Source organism: Microchirus variegatus, assembly GCF_963457635.1.
Source record: "Microchirus variegatus genome assembly, chromosome: 8".
In the NCBI taxonomy this organism is placed as follows: domain Eukaryota; kingdom Metazoa; phylum Chordata; class Actinopteri; order Pleuronectiformes; family Soleidae; genus Microchirus; species Microchirus variegatus.
Window position 1 is genome coordinate 18,289,529 of NC_139809.1, and position 18,248 is coordinate 18,307,776.

Consider the following 18,248-nt stretch of genomic DNA (forward strand, 5'->3'; position numbering starts at 1 on the left):
TCCGCCTTTCTCCTCTCCCCTCTTCTTTCCCCTCTCCTCTCCCCCTCTCCTGTGGTTCCATTCATATTCTAATCACAGCTTTCCCTTCTCCAGCTCTCAGGCACTCCATCAGAGCCCTCCCAGCCTCGGGCTTTGCACTTTTACTTCCCCCCCTTTTGTGACCGTTCCCTCTTCTCATCGGCACACTAAAAAAAAAAAAAAGGTTTCCAAAAGCAAAAAGCGGCTAAAGCTCCCATCAGAAAAATTCACACTTGTGCAGTTTTGGTGTGTGTTGATGCTGCGTCTGATGTGTGACGTGTGGAGAAAAAAGTTCTCACAAAGATGCATTAATGATGGAGTGAGAAGGTTTCACAGAAGAAACGATGCAACAAGTGTCTGTGGGATGTGAAAGTGAAGTTAAAATCCGCTGGAAAGGCAGGAGCGGCGGTTGTGCATGGATGTATGTTTATTTGCAGCTCGGGGGTGTATAAAACTTAAATTAAATGCCGTAATGGAAGATGGGGAGGCCACAGTGTTAGGACTGTGTAGATCTAAGCCTCTCTTTTTTTTTTTTCGTTGGGAGGGAGCTTTTCTTATTCAAAACAGCCCCACAAAAGACTTCCAGTGAGCCTTGCCACATCCCCATCTGACTTGGGGCCATTCATCAGCCTTCCAAGCCTATCAATGACATGTCCCCATCAGGGCTCCTATAAAATCAGCCCCTTTCCCATGAAACATCAGCAAACATTTTGACGGGTCTGGCTTTCCCCCCGCTGGATTTCTGGAGTCTCTACCTCCCCCCCCCCCACCACCTCCCTCATTCCCACCTCCCCCTCTCTCCTCCGCCAACACCACCCCTCTCCGGGCGAACGTCAGATCCTCAACATCTCCTGTGACGGGCAGTGGTCACGGAAACGCTGAGCGAGACTAGGGGAGCGCGGCCGTGGAGGGGGAAACGTGCACTAAGCCATTTTCTTGGAGGAGCCAGCGTTGTTGATGGGAAGAGGATGCATTGCGGGCTGCTGGAGGAGCCTGATATGGATTCCACAGGTCAGTCCTCTTCGTCTCTGCTTGTCTGGATGGGTTTAGAAAAATCAGCTTCTGCTGTACAAGCATGGTGTGAGTTCCTGCTGCTGCACACTTGAGGAAAACTTTCTCTGCAGTCATTCAGAGAGGCTGGGAATATGTTGTACCTCTCTTTTGAATGACTTCAGTTCTACAGGAAAAGCGTTTTTGTTCACACAAATTCAATTAAGAGTGTGATGTTAGAGGACACACTTTGTCACAGGAGACACACAATAATCCTTAAATGTACCAGTGATGCCTTGCTGTTTTTTCCTCTGATAAATCAGAATTTTATTTTATTTTATTTTTTAAATGGCACCTGATCATCATTAGAGGAGAAATAGAAACAGGTGCAACTTCATGCACCTGCTCTTTTTGGTCATCTTTTACAGTTTTGAGCATCAAACTCCGCTTATAACTGAATTTTATAATAAATGTATTAGTGAAATGTTAATTACTGAATAATGCCCAAACACAAATAATCTAGTAATTTGTCTCATCTGCTGAGACACAGATTTATTATCTTAATTTAAGAAAAGTGGTTAATGAAAGATCCTGTAGCCATTTGTGGTAAAGTGTTGTGCGGCGTCGAGCAGTTAAGTCCTGAATGTGTGTTAATAAATGAGTGAACATCTGTTTCACTTGTTGATCAAATTTAATCCAATTATTCAGATCCCCAACTTATCTGCTCCTGTGGCAAACGAAGCTTGAGATCTGAGCCTCTGTGGAGAATTAGCTTCACTTCACCGGATTCACTTTTTCATTTCCAGGCTTTAGGGAACAGAAGTGAAAGATGAGAGACGTCGCTGACGACGCTGCTGTTTTCTTCAAAGTTAACACATAAATGCTGCGACTGCTGCTCTTGTAGATTTGCATTATAATTACATGGTTATCCGGAATACTAATCAGCAGGAGCATGACGACAATCGGAGCAATTTAACTTAACAACAAAAACTTCTTCCCTGCCTGTGTTTAAACGTGATGATAGCACTTAAAGCACATCCTGATTTCCATGTTTTCTCTTCACGCATTTTGTGCCCAACATGGAGCTTTAGATCCTCACTGACTTCTAAAACTTTTCACTCTCTGATTCTCCACCGTGGGCTGCAGCAGCAGGTCGTCCTGCCAACAGCTGCGATGGAGACTGTTGTCATTTCATTTAGGGACAAAAAAGACATCAATACATTTTATACAAACAATATGTAAAGAGATTTTTTTTTTATTGTTGAAGGTTGATCCTGTACGCGCCGGATTAAGCATTTCCATTTTAGGTTACATAATAGGTTTTGTCAAACAATTTAATAACGGACGTTTAACTTTTTATTAATGTCTCAGTGGAACGTGCCTGGCTAACAATAAATAAGCTGGATAAGCAAGATTCAGAAAATGCTTTGTTGCTTTCACATGAAAAAAAAGAACATTAGTTACACACAATTTCATCCTCGATTATATTTATCAAATACTGAAAGAAATAAAATAATTGTAAAGGGATTTCCACTCTGTCAGGCAGCCTCTACATAAAAGCACTGGTGTTTTGCTGCAGCTCGGTCACAGAAAGCACACCAGTCGTGCCATTTCTAAGTCGAAATTAAAACGGGACAATGGCCTCTGTTCCACCAGAATGCTTCAGTAATGTGCACTGGCTCTTTTCAGCTAGCGTGTTGGCGCAGTCTCCTGGGAACAATGCTGGATTCCTGCCGTCTTGGTGAAAACATCTCAAATAGAGCCATGGCTGCTGCGCTGCCCTTACAATCGATTGTCAGCTCGCCCCCTGTCACATCAGTGACATTCATAGTGTCCTGTACGGGGCAGTCATTGTCATTGTTTATGAACTAAACTAAAGCTTTATTTACAAAAACAGACGAAAAGAAGGAAACAAAACCTCCAAAAAATGACCGAAACTGTCAAAGCATTCTTTTTTTTATCAAAGTGATAATTGTACAATCACATCTGTCTAAATGACAATGTAAATATTAATATTCTTATTTTCTGAGTTGTCCTAAGAGGTGATTTATGGTTCTTTTTTTTCTTTTTTTTTTAAGAGAGTTGGATTGAAAGATGCCTCAACGAGAGCGAGAGCAAGCGCTACTCCAGTCACACTTCTCTGGGGAACATGTCCAACGATGAACGTAAGCACACACACACTACAACTGTCACCACTGTCACACAGGCTGAAGTGGCCGTCAGTTTTTAAATGTGTTGTATTCCACAGATGAAGAGAAAGAAAATAACAGAGCCTCCAAACCACATTCAACACCAGCCACTCTGGAATGGTGAGTCTGACAATTTATCTTCTTTTTTTTTTTTTACACAACTTTGAAAAAAAAAAAAGGGGGGGGTTAATTAATCTGTATTAATTAAGTACTTGGAAGTAAATACAATTAATCCACTTCAAAACAAATAAGGCCTCCCAATTAAAAAAAAATGTTCCTTTAAAAATAATTGTGTGGAACATTAAAGTTTCCACTGAATCAATTTTAATTTGTGTTTTTACTGCAGACGTGGTATTTATTTTATATTCTGTTTAACATCACACACTTGGATGACGTCATGAACGTTACTTTTGGCTTTTTCATGTCGGTGAGAGTCGGGTTTAGTTCATGTGCCACCGCACGTATTTTGTATTTAATTTCTACAACGGACTTGTTTTTTTTTTTTAGAGAGAGAGCAGGTTATTTGAAAATCAAATACAAACCCTAACACACTTAAAGTCTCTCTGTGGCTCAGCCTGAACTCAGGAGCATGACAACACACATGGACTGAAATGAATATTAATAGTGATTTAAGCTGCTCTGTGGGAGACCGACACCCACAGGGAAGAGATATTTATCATATATCCTTTGTGAAATCAGGCGTTATGGTCATAAATGCTAATGCACTCTGCAATAATAATAGTAATGATAATCATTTAGCCAATTATAACAGAAAGAAATCAAAGAAGTGTCATCTGATAGTCATAAAGTTTAGTCAAATCCAGTTTGTATAAATATGTAAATATTATGTTAAGTATTATTGTATTATAACATTACGAAACACCCATGAATGAATTGACCGATTTTGAAAATGGGAAAATTGTTCTTTTATCAAAGTTCACAGCTTGAAAGAGTGAAAGACAAATTGTAAGTCAGATCAAAGAGATAATCTTCCAATATCACATGACTTTATTTAGGAAGATTCTGAAATTGCTCCTTTATACATTAATGCAGTCCAAATAATATTACTCAGTGTTGAGGAACTGCACACATGGGAAACAAATGTGTATTCTCAAACATATTTGTCTTATTGATGAAAGATTTGTTCCAAATATATTAAAAAGTCAGTAAATAGATGTGCCATTGTTAACCCATAAATCACACCAAGTCTCTCACCTAAAAAAAACAATAACGTGCAGAACGTGTGTTATCACGTCGTCACTGGAGATGATGCATCCCTCAAGGACTGATTTTCCTGTCGTTGGACCATTAGGTCGCAGATAGATAAACAAATAGTTATAGTTATATTTATTTATTTTATTATTATTATTATTAAGGATTATTTAGATAGGGATGGATACAAAAACATAGACAAGTTTGAACAGTCATCTTTGTGTATGCATCATAGTGTTTTTAGCTGAAGCGAATTCACAACACTGGTCCCTTAAAAAAAATATATATATATACAAATATATATATAAACAAATATATATATATATATATATATATATACATATATATATATATATATATATATATAAACAATTTAGTGACAGTGACAGCTACAGGGAGCTTTTGTTGTTGTTATTTTTTCCCACACAGTCATGCAGGACTATAATAAAATATAAAATAATATTAATCATATTTATAAACTGGAGCAAAGGTCTATGATCTCTGCAAAAGTGAAATAAAATATTGTCACAAAAATGCAGCTTTGTCTTGAATGAATCTGAGTCTTTCCATGACGAAGTCACTAACCTGATTCTGGTCTGTTTACTTCCTTACCTTCTTATGTAAATAAAACATCGTTATATAGTAACAGTAAATTCCTGCATATTTTCCCCACAATTCTGTCATTTCCATATTTCTTCTCCATTATCTCTACACTGTTTACAAATACAAAAGCCTCTGTGTGATGTCTGATGAATTCTATGATCTTTTCTTCAGGCTAGAGGAGAACTATGAGATAGCTGAAGGTGTGTGTATTCCCCGAAGTGCTCTCTACATGCATTACTTAGACTTCAGCGAGAAGCAGGACACACAGCCTGTGAACGCGGCCAGCTTTGGAAAGGTGAGATTCAAAACTCCTGAATCTGGAGATAAAGGCTGTAGAATGTCGTAGAAACTCGACTGAAAACCTGAATGAAGGAAATGTCTCAAAAATCCATAACGCAGTGAACTCGGTACCATTTTCACTGTGTTTTCTGGAAGCATAATTGTTTGATGAGTGACTGTGAGCTGCATTTATTAAAAGGTAAAGAGTAAAATGTGTAACAACTTGCTTCAACAGGAGAAGATAATAAACAACAAGTATCCCCTCTGAAAGCAATAATCCAATAATCTCATCAATTCAATCAGCCTAATGCATTAGTCTGACCATTTCATGGCTGGCTTGGTCTTGTGCTGCAGCTCTGGCTGCTGAGTTGGAATAATATTGTCTGAAGCTCAGTGTGAAGCAAAGCTCTGCGGTCGCTCACTCAACACATAATCTAGAGCCAAAGGAGATGTGCTTTCGTCTGTTCCCACAACCCCGAGAAGTTCCTCGTAGCCTTCCTACCCCCAGCCATCGCCTGTACTCTGGACTCCAGCCCCAACCCCCAACCCCGGGCCCACCCCCGCCCCTCCGCAGCTCCTGTCGGAAGATATTGAAAAAGAGAAGGGGCCTGGATTAATGTGTAATTAAAGGAAATTTGGAAGGGTGAGATGTTGCGGAATGTTAGATCAGTGGCTGGAGCAGTGTGGGGTGTCCTTTAGGAAGGCTTCATTGATTCAGGACAAAAAAACCAGAGAGGGCCCGGACTGCCTCCCTGTCTGCTCATTTATCAAGCGGGGCCTGACAGAAACTTCACAGCTTGGCCTCTTTTTTCATCCCACACAATGGAGAGCTACACTGTTTGCTAAAGTTTCTGCACCAGGAGCTGGACCAAGGATCCAATCTCTTTGGACATAAAGAGAGGAGAGGAAGAAGGAGGGAGTGGAGGAGAGAAAGAGGGTGTGAAGGAAAGGGGATGAGGGGAAGGGACTGTTGGTATTGGGGGGGGATACGACTGGATGTCATAAATGGATGCTTCTCAATGCTTTTATTTTCCTCGCAGACCTCCCAGTGGAAACAGGCATGAGACTTTCACGTCCATCTGATGACAAACTTTATTAAATCATCTGTTACCTTCAGGCAAATATCTGCCTCACGACTCAGTGAGGAATTAGCTCCATTCTGGTGCGATAAGCAAAGTCACTTTTGCTTATGTTACTGGTTCTTATTGTTTGATGTGTTTTAGAGCAGAGTTTTCATTCTAGTTCAATATTCTGTGAATTACATGTACAGTGTTGGCTGTGTGTTCTGCAGCTCTTGTAACACCGATGTCTAAAAGTCTTTGTTTTGGTTGATTTGCTAAAATGACTGAATACTGTACATGTATATGTAATATTCACTATACTGTCTGGACTGTATATTACTCAGTATTTTTCTGCCACTGAGTAAAAAAGAAAAATACATGTCAACATTTTACAAAGTTGAAATGTGACTTTTTATTATTTGCTTTAAGGAGTTTGTGTAAATTGTGGTTACGGCACTCTAACAAGTGTTTTTTGTTTTTTTTTGTTTACTATGAACAGATCATAAGGCAACAGTTTCCAGCCTTAACTACCAGAAGACTGGGGACAAGAGGACAGTCCAAGTAAGTAGGTTATGATTGTTCTGGGTCACAGAACATGGAAGGAAGTTTGGAAAATGACTCAAATTGATACTAAGCATATTTTACACTGATATCAGTAAAATATATGGTCACATTTTACAATAGTATGTCATTGGCAGGTTAATGTTATGGTACGGCACCATCTTAGTTATCATGCAGTTGCATCTCGTGTGTTGATAAAGAGATAATATTACAGTAATACCATATGATTTACAAAGAAATATAAAGATGAGACATACAACAAGTTTGTCCTATGCACTGTGAAAAACTGTGACATTCTTATTTTGCCATCAGTTACCATATGAAAAAGTTGAAATTCATCCTCCTTTATGTCACGTCCACGTTTAATATTGGTTTTGCCAAGATATGATTACCATACGATTCCCATGTAGTTACTGAATAATAATGTGGTGGTTTCTTCCCTTCAGGTACCACTACTATGGCATCGCAGTGAAGGAGTCCTCTCAGTACTATGACGTGATGTACTCTAAGAAGGGAGCGGCGTGGGTGAACGAGACGGGGAAGAAAGAAGTCACCAAGCAGACAGTGGCGTATTCACCGCGCTCCAAACTGGGAACACTCCTGCCAGAGTTTCCAAATGTCAAAGACCTAAATTTGCCCGCCAGTCTGCCAGAAGAGAGGGTAAACAGGAGTTTTAAAAGTCCATCCTTATTCCCCCCCTCCACACACACATCCCTCTGGTCCCATCTCTTCGTCTCTGCGCCCCCTCTGGCTCTTTTATATCTGGATTTTCACTGGGTTGGCGTTTAGAGAAGGACCCTGAGGATTTATATGCTGGCTCCTCACTAACTCTTAATCTTTTGGGGAGATAATAAGATCTAGCAATGACAAAGGACAGGCACTAGCTGTCCGGCTTTTAAAGAGGGGCCATGATTTTAAATGGTTTGTGCTTTGCTGATCTCTAAAGCTCGTTTTTATATTAGTCTGCTCCAGCCTGGACCTGGTATGTGTATTTATTGGTTCACATGCTTTGTTAGAGATTTATTTTCTTGTTTTTGTACCACTGTTGTTTTGTTTTTTTGTTTTTTTTTAAAAAAAGGTCCATTAAGTCTGTGATGCAATTAGATGAATGTTTTGTTGTTGACCACAGGTGTCAACCTTCATCATGATGTACAGAACGCACTGTCAGAGGATACTGGACACTGTTATTCGAGCCAACTTTGACGAGGCAAGGCATCTTCTGTTTTTTTAAACATTGTCTTTTAAAACCAGCTTCTCTTTTTACCACAAGTCCAAACAAAAAAATGTGTGCTTATATTTCACAAATGACTTTGTTGTGTATCACTGAACGTCCTGGTGTTCCTTTCAGGTCCAGAGCTTCCTGCTGCACTTCTGGCAGGGCATGCCGCCCCACATGCTCCCTGTGCTCGGCTCCACCACGGTGGTGAACATAGTGGGGGTTTGTGACTCCATCCTCTACAAGGCCATCTCTGGGGTGCTGATGCCCACTGTCCTGCAAGCACTGCCTGATAGGTGAGTTGGCCTCTTACATTTGTTCACGCTGTGTTATTTATTGAGTTTGTATTTGGTGGTTTCTGTGGTGCTGTATGAGCTCATCAAACTATAGATTACACTGTCTTACTGTGTGAAATCATATACTAAATATGCTAAATAGTTAATAAAACATGAGTAAATTAGTTAGTAGTTGGTCTTTTACTGTGATTGGATTACGGCTTTCCTCTGGATTCATTGATTGATAAGTTTTTTCCTGGTTCTTGGTATCTTCTTCTTCTTTTCCTTCCCTCTATTTCCCCTTTTCTCTTTCCTCTCCATCTTCTTGTCTTCTCCTTCTTCTTCTTTCACGGCCTTGAAAATCCATTGTACTAATTTATAGGTTGAGTATTAGTGTAGCATGTCTTGTCAAATGATCTACACACATTTAAATTGCGACTACTGATTGGCTGCCTGGAAAAGTGCTCATCAATCACCTGCCCTGAAATTGAGGGCAGTTATTCATTATTTCCAACAATATTTATGGATAAAAATGATGCAAAGGTTGTGCCCGCATTGCTTTGACAGGTCAAGGTCTAAAGCAGAGATCGGAGCTGATGAGCATTCTGGTCTGAACTTCACAGTTTGGGAAAGAAACTCATGTCAGTTAATCACTTCCATCAAGTTACTGTTTCTAGCTTCCACAAGTGGGAGGATTTGTTCTTTTTTTCCCTCTTCATCAGCACGCGGTTTAGGATATATATATATGTAGAGATATGTGTATAATATATATATATATATACATATTAGCATCACTAACTCATTTAAATCATTCTGGGATATTTATTTTCTTTATGTTTGTCCATCTTTTACACAGTTTGACTCAGGTTATTCGAAAATTTGCCAAACAGCTCGACGAGTGGCTCAAAATAGCACTTCATGACCTTCCTGAAAATCTGAGAAACATCAAATTTGAATGTAAGTATGAAAGCCACAGTTTCGTTTCAAATATTACACCTAGACATTATATTTCTGTTGTTAAAAAAAAAAATAATAATAATAATAATCAGTTACAGGAGTAATCACTTTTTTTTCCCTCGTCTGTTCTGCACCCAGTATCAAGGAGATTTTCACAGATTCTGAAGCGACAAACATCGTTAAATCATCTTTGTCAGGTACTTATCATGATCTTTAATAAAATCCATATGAACACACACACAGCTGATAAGCGACGTGGGTGTATTTGTGTTGGTAATATTGTCGATCCATCTGCGCCCAGGCGTCGCGGACTGTAATAAACAGCGCTGACATCACCTTTCAAATGCTGGAGGACTGGAGGAATGTGGACCTGAACAGCATCACCAAGCAGACACTTTACACCATGGAGGACTCACAAGAGGAGCACAGGCAGCTTATTATCCATTGTAAGCGTACGCAGTTAAACACATCCAGCAGGACAGAGAATCACACTTAACTTCCACACAAACAACACAACACACCAAGGAACAATCATTCCCACGGCCAGCAGAGTCAAAGCATTAATGATGGAGACCAAGAGGTTAAATAAGTTCAATCTGCTCTGAAACACCCTGTGGAGCATCTCCACTCGTCGTCACTGATGGGGTCAGAGGTCACAGATGCTGTCACAGAAAGATGTTGTGTAATGTGTGTAACATTGACGTTCTGCCTCCCGTCATAGTGTATCAGGAGTTTGATCGTCTCCTGGAGGAGCAGTCGCCCATCGAAGCCTACATCGAGTGGCTGGACGCCATGGTGGACCGATGTGTCGTCAAGGTCAGACACAAACGTCTTCTTTGTTTTTGATTTCTTTAATAATAATCAAATAAAAATCGCAATTTATAGAGCGCTTATCAAAAAGATGCACAAAGTGCTTAACTGTGCAAAAATAAAACCTGACAGATGATAGACGCAGAATGAAACCCAATAACTAATATAACGTTCATTAAAGCAAACAAATAACAATTCACCAAAGTAGTAACATTTAAATCCAATTGAGTAAAACACGAGATACAATCTGATGAAATAGGATAATATCGCCTTCCAATAAAAGTACGTTTTTAAAAGAGAGGACAGTTACTCAGACGGCCATATTCTGTCAGACAGGTTCTTTTAGATTTTTAAATAAGAACAGCTCTATAGCTGTTTAATGTTGCAGCAAACAGTCTAGCAGTGTTGATCTGTGTTTAAATGTTGACAATGTTGGTCATTTGTGCTAAATATTATTCAAGTATCTTTGTGCACAGCAGCTCACGTTGTCCTTAAACAGACACCTGTTGTTTCTGCGTGTCTTTTTTACACAGAGGCCGTTAGGCTGCAATCCTCTCCCAGTTAATGATGTCTTCAAGCCTCCCATTTGCGTCCATTACGGCCAGATATGGGCTTGTAAAATGTGGTCACCCTGGCAACGTCTTGGACTGCCCAGACAATAGTTCAATAGGAAGGCGTGTCCCCGGGGGCAAATTAAATAGTTGACTTGTTGACATGTTTTTCGTTCCTGAGGGTTAAGCCCCAATACGGACCCAGGGGTTAATTCTGCTCCGGCATCTCCACCCTTCCCCCTCTTTTCTCATGGAAATGTTCTCTCTAGGTGGCAGGGAAGAGGCCCGGCTGCCTGAAGAAGGTCGCCCAACAGTTCCTGCTGATGTGGTCGTGTTTCGGTACCAGAGTCATCCGGGATATGACCCTCCACAGCGCGCCCAGCTTCGGTGAGCATCATTCCTGCAGTGGCAGGAAATACACATTGTTACGCGATAGTTCTTTTCATGTTATTATTCTTAGTTTACGATGTCCAGCACAATGTGTTATGGAAACATTAATGGAGACTGAAGTCACATTACCTGAATGTTTGGATCTAAATAAATCAGTGCAGTCAGTGAGCAACATATGATGCTGATTTTTTTTTTTTTTTGCTTTTGCTGATCTGATTACAAAAGACACTGAAAATTGCTTAACTTGCACTTGGTCCAACCCTGTGTCTAGACTGCAGTGCACTTATATATTTAACATAAAAATCATATACAACAGAACCAGATAATGAATCTGATTCAGTTTGAATGATTTCCAGAAAATATTGGCATTTAAGAAGCTAAATTATCAGAAAGCTTGTTTTAATTATTGAAATAACACTCAAACCGATTGATTAATTTAGTAATTGTTGATTACATGAATTTTTACATTTAATACATTATTAAACTATTCATGAGATAATCATTGCTGCCCTGTTTAAAATAAAAACAAACGTTTGGATCTGAGGACCTGATTGATAAATAATAAACGGCTGATGCAGATTATATTCAGTCAGGCCGACTGATTCATTGTTTTACCTCAATGCAAAATAAATATTCAATATCATTGATTTCTATAAAAAGTGAATGTGACGTTCAGCAATGATTCAACAAACAAACATTTCAGGATATCTGTGTACAAGAACTAATTATTCATAAGCAGAAAGTAATAAATAAATAAAAAAAATAATAAATAATAAGTAACCTTAATAAATCAAAGCAGAGAATGTGTTCGCTCTTTCCTGTACTGGTGAATATCAAAGACACAGCTGGTTGCGGTGTTTTGATAGAGCAGGTCTTCGTGCACAAACAGCTCATTAACAAAAGCCTTTTCTCCCCATTTGTTTGCCTGTCTTTTCCATTTTATGACCGCTCAGTATTAAACCCTGCTCCCCTGAATAGTCACAAGTGTTTATTATGCGCACGGCGGCGGCGGCGGTGACCAGCACAATGACACAATTGTGACACTCCCCCACATGCCAAGGTCTCATCTTCTGTTTGACCCCAAGGTCGAGCGACATATTTCTGCCACTGATTCTGTGCATGGAAACAAGCGCACTCCGTACTGTGAGTCTTCAGGATGTGAAGTCATCAAACAGATGTTTGGAGGAATGCTTCCGTATTTCCCCCCCATTTAACTCTTTTTTTATGTCCTGGGATAAAGCAGTAGAAACCTAGTATACACACACACACACTGTGTGAATGATTCATAGAAAATAGAAAAAACACAAATATTGGTCTGTTTAACTTGATTTTACATTGAAACATTTCAAATAAACTATATTATCTTACAGAAGAACAAAACAAACAGCCATTTTGATATATTTTAGCAGGAAAAGCACAGGTGTTAGTGCCCGGTCATATGAACTGTGGCAGTGTGACAGTGAACTAGCATCATTCAGCCATCATTCATTCAATTATTTACCTTACCGTATGTCTGGTCGCAAACTGAAGTTTAAGCCTTTAAAAAAACTTCCAAAAATGACACAAAAAGTCCAGTTTAACAAAATTATGAGTTATTCTGCAATTTTTCAGGGATTATACCAAATAAAGTCATCAAGGGATTTGGATGAACATAGTTGGTGTAGTGGTTAGCACTCTTGCCTTTGCAGCAAGAAGACCCTGGGTTCCTGGGTCTTCAACAACTTCAGAAACAAGGGTCTTTCTGCATGGAGTTTGCATGTTCTCCCCATGTGTGGGTGGGTTTTCTCCGTGTTCCTCCCACAGTCCAAAAACATGCGATATGGGGATTAGGTGAATTGGTCATTCTAAATTGACCGTAGGTGTGAGAGTGTGAGTGAATGGTGGTTTGTCTCTATATGTGGCCCTGCGATGGACTGGTGAACCGTCCAGGGTGTACCCCGCCTATCACCCAATGTCAGCTGAGATAGTCACAGCACCCCCCGCGACCCTCTGGTGGAGGATAAAGCGGTAGATGATGGATGGATGGATGACTATTAAAGAAATAAAGGACAAGGACACGTTGGATCAGTTGTAAACTGGATGACGCAGTCCTTTGACCTTATGGATGAGGAATGACCTTGATGAATGAGCTTTTCATTCAGGCATATGTTCAAGTTATTCTCCCAGTGAACACTTCAGTCTCACGGACAGGTTCTCAGTCGTTCAGCTCATCATCATCGTCAGGAACTCCTGATGATGCACAGGCTACTTTTCCAGTTGTTTCCTGGTCACTGTCACAAAGTCACCGTTAATCCCAGTTCCATTTGACGTTTCATCATAGGCTTTTGATACAAATGACACTCTGATGTAACGCTCTCTCTCTCTGTGTTTCTGTCAAGGCTCCTTCCACCTGATCCACCTCATGTTTGATGATTATGTGCTTTACCTGCTGGAGTCGCTGCACTGTCAGGAGAGAGCCAACGAGCTCATGATGGCCATGAAGGGCGAGGCCAGCACAGGTGAGCTCACGGCCTGCAGGTCAACTCAAATACTCATAATAATAATAATAATACTTTTTCCACGAAAAGCCCTGTGTGGTAGTTTGCTGACAAATTGAGAATTAGTTGATCCAATCATTTAAAATCATTCATTTGCATGTGAAGACACATCACTTGGGCATAGCTAGACAACAATTAATGAATTATACTAATGATCATTCGTTTCTTCATAAACAGTATTTTATTTTTTTATATATGTAAATTTTTTTCAAACTGGTTGTCATCACGAGTCAAAAATTCTTCATTGCAACTTTAATAGTAGTGAAAGGTGAAGGTTAAACACATAATACTTCATTGTATTTATGACATACACAGAGTTTTTGATAACCTTGTGTTTTGTCTGCTCACACCTTCAGCAGAGAGAGAGGGGGATTTCGCGCAGACAGAAACCACTCCCACCTCTCCGTCCCCAGGATCCTACTCTCCTGCTCGCTCAGTCCACTCGGTGGGCGTCTCCTCGAGCAGCTCCCCCACAGCAGCCTTGTCCCCAGAGTACAGTGGAGTCACCACCAGCAGCAGCAGCACAGGTGAGGCAGTCATCACTGTCACACACACACACACAGGGAGATTAAAGAAGCAGCGTGTAACAGGTTTCACTGCACATAGTTTCTGTGCGCCAACACATTTGTCTCTGTGTCTATATATGTGTCTACCAGGCGCTCTTCAGTCATATACCTGGTCCCTTACATACACAGTGACAACAGCAGGTGGCGCCACTCCAGAGGCCGGACAGCAGCTGTCCTGTATGCGGAACAGCACTCCAGTCCCTCCACCATCCTCCGCACCCCGTTTGCCAGTTTACGCCCACAGAGAGGAGCATGGGTAATTATGATTTCTACATCAAATCACTTTGGAAGTGTCTGAAATACCTCCTTTTTTGTTGTTGTTTTCTTTATTTTGAGCAGCATAAAGGACAGATTTGGATGTGGTTTCACATCGGCCTCTGTATGTGTTTATTGCTTACTGTTTTATAGGTACACAGGCAGTTACAACTATGGCAGCTATGCCAACCAGCATCCTCACTCCATCCAGAGCCAGTACCCGAGTCTGAGCCACGAGTCACCAATCCCAGGGCCCCTCCACTACTCTGCCTACCACCGCTCCTCTGCACAGGTCAGTCTCAGTCAGTCCTGCTTACTTGACAATCAGTAATGTGTCATCTATACCAGTGTTTGCCAGAACTTTAGAACTGGGAAACACTGCATAATCTAAAGGAAAATATTTACCCGACGAGTAATAAGACTTTATTAGATGAAGTATCAAAAATCAGCTGAAGGATCTTTCTATTAATATGAATACATTTAGTGTATATATTGTATATATTATATTGGTATGAAGGGACGTTTTAAGTTGTAACAAGTAGAAGATAGAATTACATAAATAGGCCCTGAAATACATGTACAATATTTTTTAATTTAGTGTTGTTGTGAGATGGAGATGCTGAGTACAGATGTGTGTTTACTTTGTCGATGGTCATTTCCTGTCGAGGGTCCTCCAGCCTCCGCTGCCTTTACAGTGGGAGGAGATCAGCTGACCTCAGCACTCGCAGTGTTTCTTAAAGGCCTCGACTCACAGCGGAAGCAGAGGAGTGAAGCTTCTGTGCAGCTCTCAATAGTCTCTCCATCTGTTTGAGTCAGTTGCCAAAGAGCAGGGCAGCGGGGCATTTATTAAAATATTGTTATTCAATGGTCTCTTTTCTGCTTGTGAACAAGAGGCAGCTAAGGCGTCTGTTCTGCTCCCTGACCTGCAGTGACTGTCTTTTTCCATGTCGTGATCCCCCATAATGGAGTCATCTGTCTGTCTGTTTATATTTAGTTAGGAAAAGGAAAAGGGTCTTACTTCCACTTTTTTTTTTGGAGATCGTTTGAGCATAAATCTGGCACAATGCTGGAGCTTTGTCTGTGTGTGAGGCGTTGTAAATGGAGCTGACGTTGTCAGATCCCCATCTGCCCAAAATATTTTTGTCAGCAGGCAGATTTCTTATTGGCTGTTTGTGGTCAGTCACCGTGGGCAACAGAAATAACACAGATAAAACACTTCTCCAGCTGATGTCTAATTGTCGTAAGTGGCTTAATTTTCTATTTTGACTAGTCTGATACAACTTGTGAAGCAATTTCCCCTGACAGGAAATGACTGTTGGCAGGGTTAGGCCACAGCTTGTGCCACAGAGGTTAACATGGTATCAAATATAATATCAGCAGGACACTGAACTCATGTCCTCTGCAAAAGCCCTGTCTACAATCTTTAGAAAATAGTGCATCATGTTTTTTTTTATCGGCTAATTTACACCTATGTTTTGTTCTTTGATACGTTTGGTTAAAGTTTAGGCTGGTAAACATCTACCTACAATTGATTGGATAAGTAATGCAAGTATAAGTATGATAAGTATTCATATCCTATAGTATCCAATAGTAACAATGATCACTCAAACACACCAAACCAACAATTACTAAAACCACACACACACAAACAGAATTTGCAGGCGCCCTGCACGAATGTCAATCATTAATGAGCAACAAGTAAATGTTCATTTTGAAAATACTTCATATCTGCTGAACAGGAACAAAGCAGCCTGCAACAGTTCATCTCTGTCTCAAGTAAACTCCACCCTTATGACTTTACCTATTATAATTTAACTTTTAATGTAGTAATTAAAGGGGTAATGTGCCAACTATTTATTTACTTAAAGCCAATCTTTTTCCCTCTGTCATTGGTCTTTGTGTAAAGCTGAGCTCAGTTAACTGGCTGCTCGGTGGAGTGATTTGATCTTAAGACAGTGAATAATGGTGTTTTTCATTTATTTTTGCGGGGTGGGTCCGACACACACAGCATATCTGTAAGTATTTGGTTGCAAAACTTCAACATGGTGCAGATGAAATCGCAACTCTCAAAATGGCTTCAAAATGGGAGTTTGAGTGACATCACTTTTATGGTTTGATGTTTTTCTGAGTTTGAAATGATCTGAGTTCATGATGACATGTGTGGTTGCAGCCTTGTTCTAAATAATGTTCTACTTTCCCTCACCGCTACCTTTTCTCCTCTTGTCCTCCTTAGTACCAGCTCAATGGCCAGATGTCTCGGATGGAGCCTTGCTTGATGAGCGGCACTCCTCGGCTGCACTCTTCACCTGTTGCCACTCGGTGGCCCGACGTATCGCCAGTCAACAGCTGTTACACTAGCCCACCTATGCATTCATCCCGCTATGCCACCTCTGGGGACATGTACTCCCCGCTGGGCCCACGCCGAAACTCAGAGTACGAACACTCGCAGCATTTCCCTGGCTTTGCCTATATCAACGGAGAGGCTACCACAGGCTGGGCTAAATAGCCTTAAGTGGCTGTTTTGGAAAGCCATGAACAAACTCTGGGACTGCCAAACTGATGAATGCAAAGCCTCTGAACTCCTCCAATCAAGTTCATGAAGATGGAGCAGAGAGTGGAGAGTATCAATGCAAGGTGAAAGGAATCATGGTATGGAACGTACAGACAATTTGAAAAGACTGGTTATGTAAATCGCGCCGATGATTGCAGTATAATATTATAAAGGATTTCTTCAACGGTTGATGGGAGGAAAGTATGAAATCATTCAGACCGTCAAAACTTGCAGCAAAATCATTTAAAGCGTGCAATGCTGCTGCTGCCAAGCTGTGCCTTTGTTCTTAGGAATGTACACCTCTGCCAGAGTTTCCCTCATCAGTCTCACAAGTCAGTGCACACATCATCCCACCCACTGTGGGTCAGCGACGTCAGGACTGATGGATCAGAGCACTGTAAGGCTGTTACTGACGCTGTCTCTCAGCACTGTGCGGCGTCTCATCGTGAACTCCGATGAGCTGTACTGCCTTACCCTTCTCCTGAGACAACAGTTACACACAGCGCTGGTGATAGACGTTATAAAAAAATCACAAAAGACCTTGATCATTCATTGTCTTTATGTTGGATATTGTTTGAACACTGTGACTCAAAAACAACTGTGAGTGTATTTTGTTTTCCTGTGACACTATATCTACACTACACTATAACTTTGTGACATGGTTTATCCTTTATTGTTCTCTGTTTTGTTTGGTATGGTTAGTAATGGACGCATTAACCTAGGGTTGTGTGTTTTAAAATGCACTCAAAGCTACTGAGGACCTATTACCCTATGGGTATTTATATAAGAAAAAGGGGGAAATATCAAAGTGTACAGTAACATGAAGTCTAGTCACTTTTTCTGTAAATAAAAGCACTGAAAAGCATTTGTGGTCACATTGAAACTGGTGTGTATGTGGGGGAAAGATAATGCCACACAAATACAGTCATTTCACAATCTACACACAGTGTCTTTGTCAAATCTGTATTCTCTTTCAAAATTGTTAATATATTATTTGATCATTTTAATCATCTTAGTCGTTGTTGGCACTGCAGTAAAATGTATAATTGCATTATTTTTCATTTTAAATACAAGATTGAAATAAATAAAATAAGATGGTTGTAATATATTTTAGTTTAGGTATTTTAAATTTAACTTATTTCTAAAATGTTGACTTTTTTTTTTTTTACTGCTCTCGGCTCCACTTTGGGGGGGTTGGGGGGTTCACAGGGGCCACACTGCAGAAAG

The 18,248-nt window shown here is 40.4% G+C and overlaps 1 protein-coding gene across 3 annotated transcripts; it reads left to right on the forward strand.

Moving 5' to 3' along the window:
* Window positions 1-986: 986 nt before the first annotated feature.
* rfx4 (regulatory factor X, 4) lies at window positions 987-16,976 on the forward strand (the record flags this gene model as incomplete). Of its 3 annotated transcripts, none has more annotated exons than XM_083893934.1 (18): window positions 987-1,052; window positions 3,089-3,173; window positions 3,257-3,317; window positions 5,184-5,307; window positions 6,852-6,913; window positions 7,360-7,573; window positions 8,043-8,120; window positions 8,262-8,425; window positions 9,261-9,361; window positions 9,500-9,558; window positions 9,663-9,807; window positions 10,083-10,177; window positions 10,992-11,109; window positions 13,491-13,610; window positions 14,006-14,176; window positions 14,306-14,471; window positions 14,624-14,762; window positions 16,704-16,976. In XM_083893934.1, the coding sequence occupies 18 exons, from the start codon at window positions 987-989 to the stop codon at window positions 16,974-16,976; spliced, it is 2,241 nt and encodes a 746-aa protein (XP_083750060.1). The 3 variants fall into 3 exon arrangements, with proteins under 3 accessions (XP_083750060.1, XP_083750061.1, XP_083750062.1); XM_083893935.1 differs by having other exon boundaries at window positions 987-1,029; window positions 3,087-3,173; XM_083893936.1 differs by having other exon boundaries at window positions 987-1,029; window positions 3,087-3,173; window positions 14,009-14,176.
* Window positions 16,977-18,248: the final 1,272 nt, after the last annotated feature.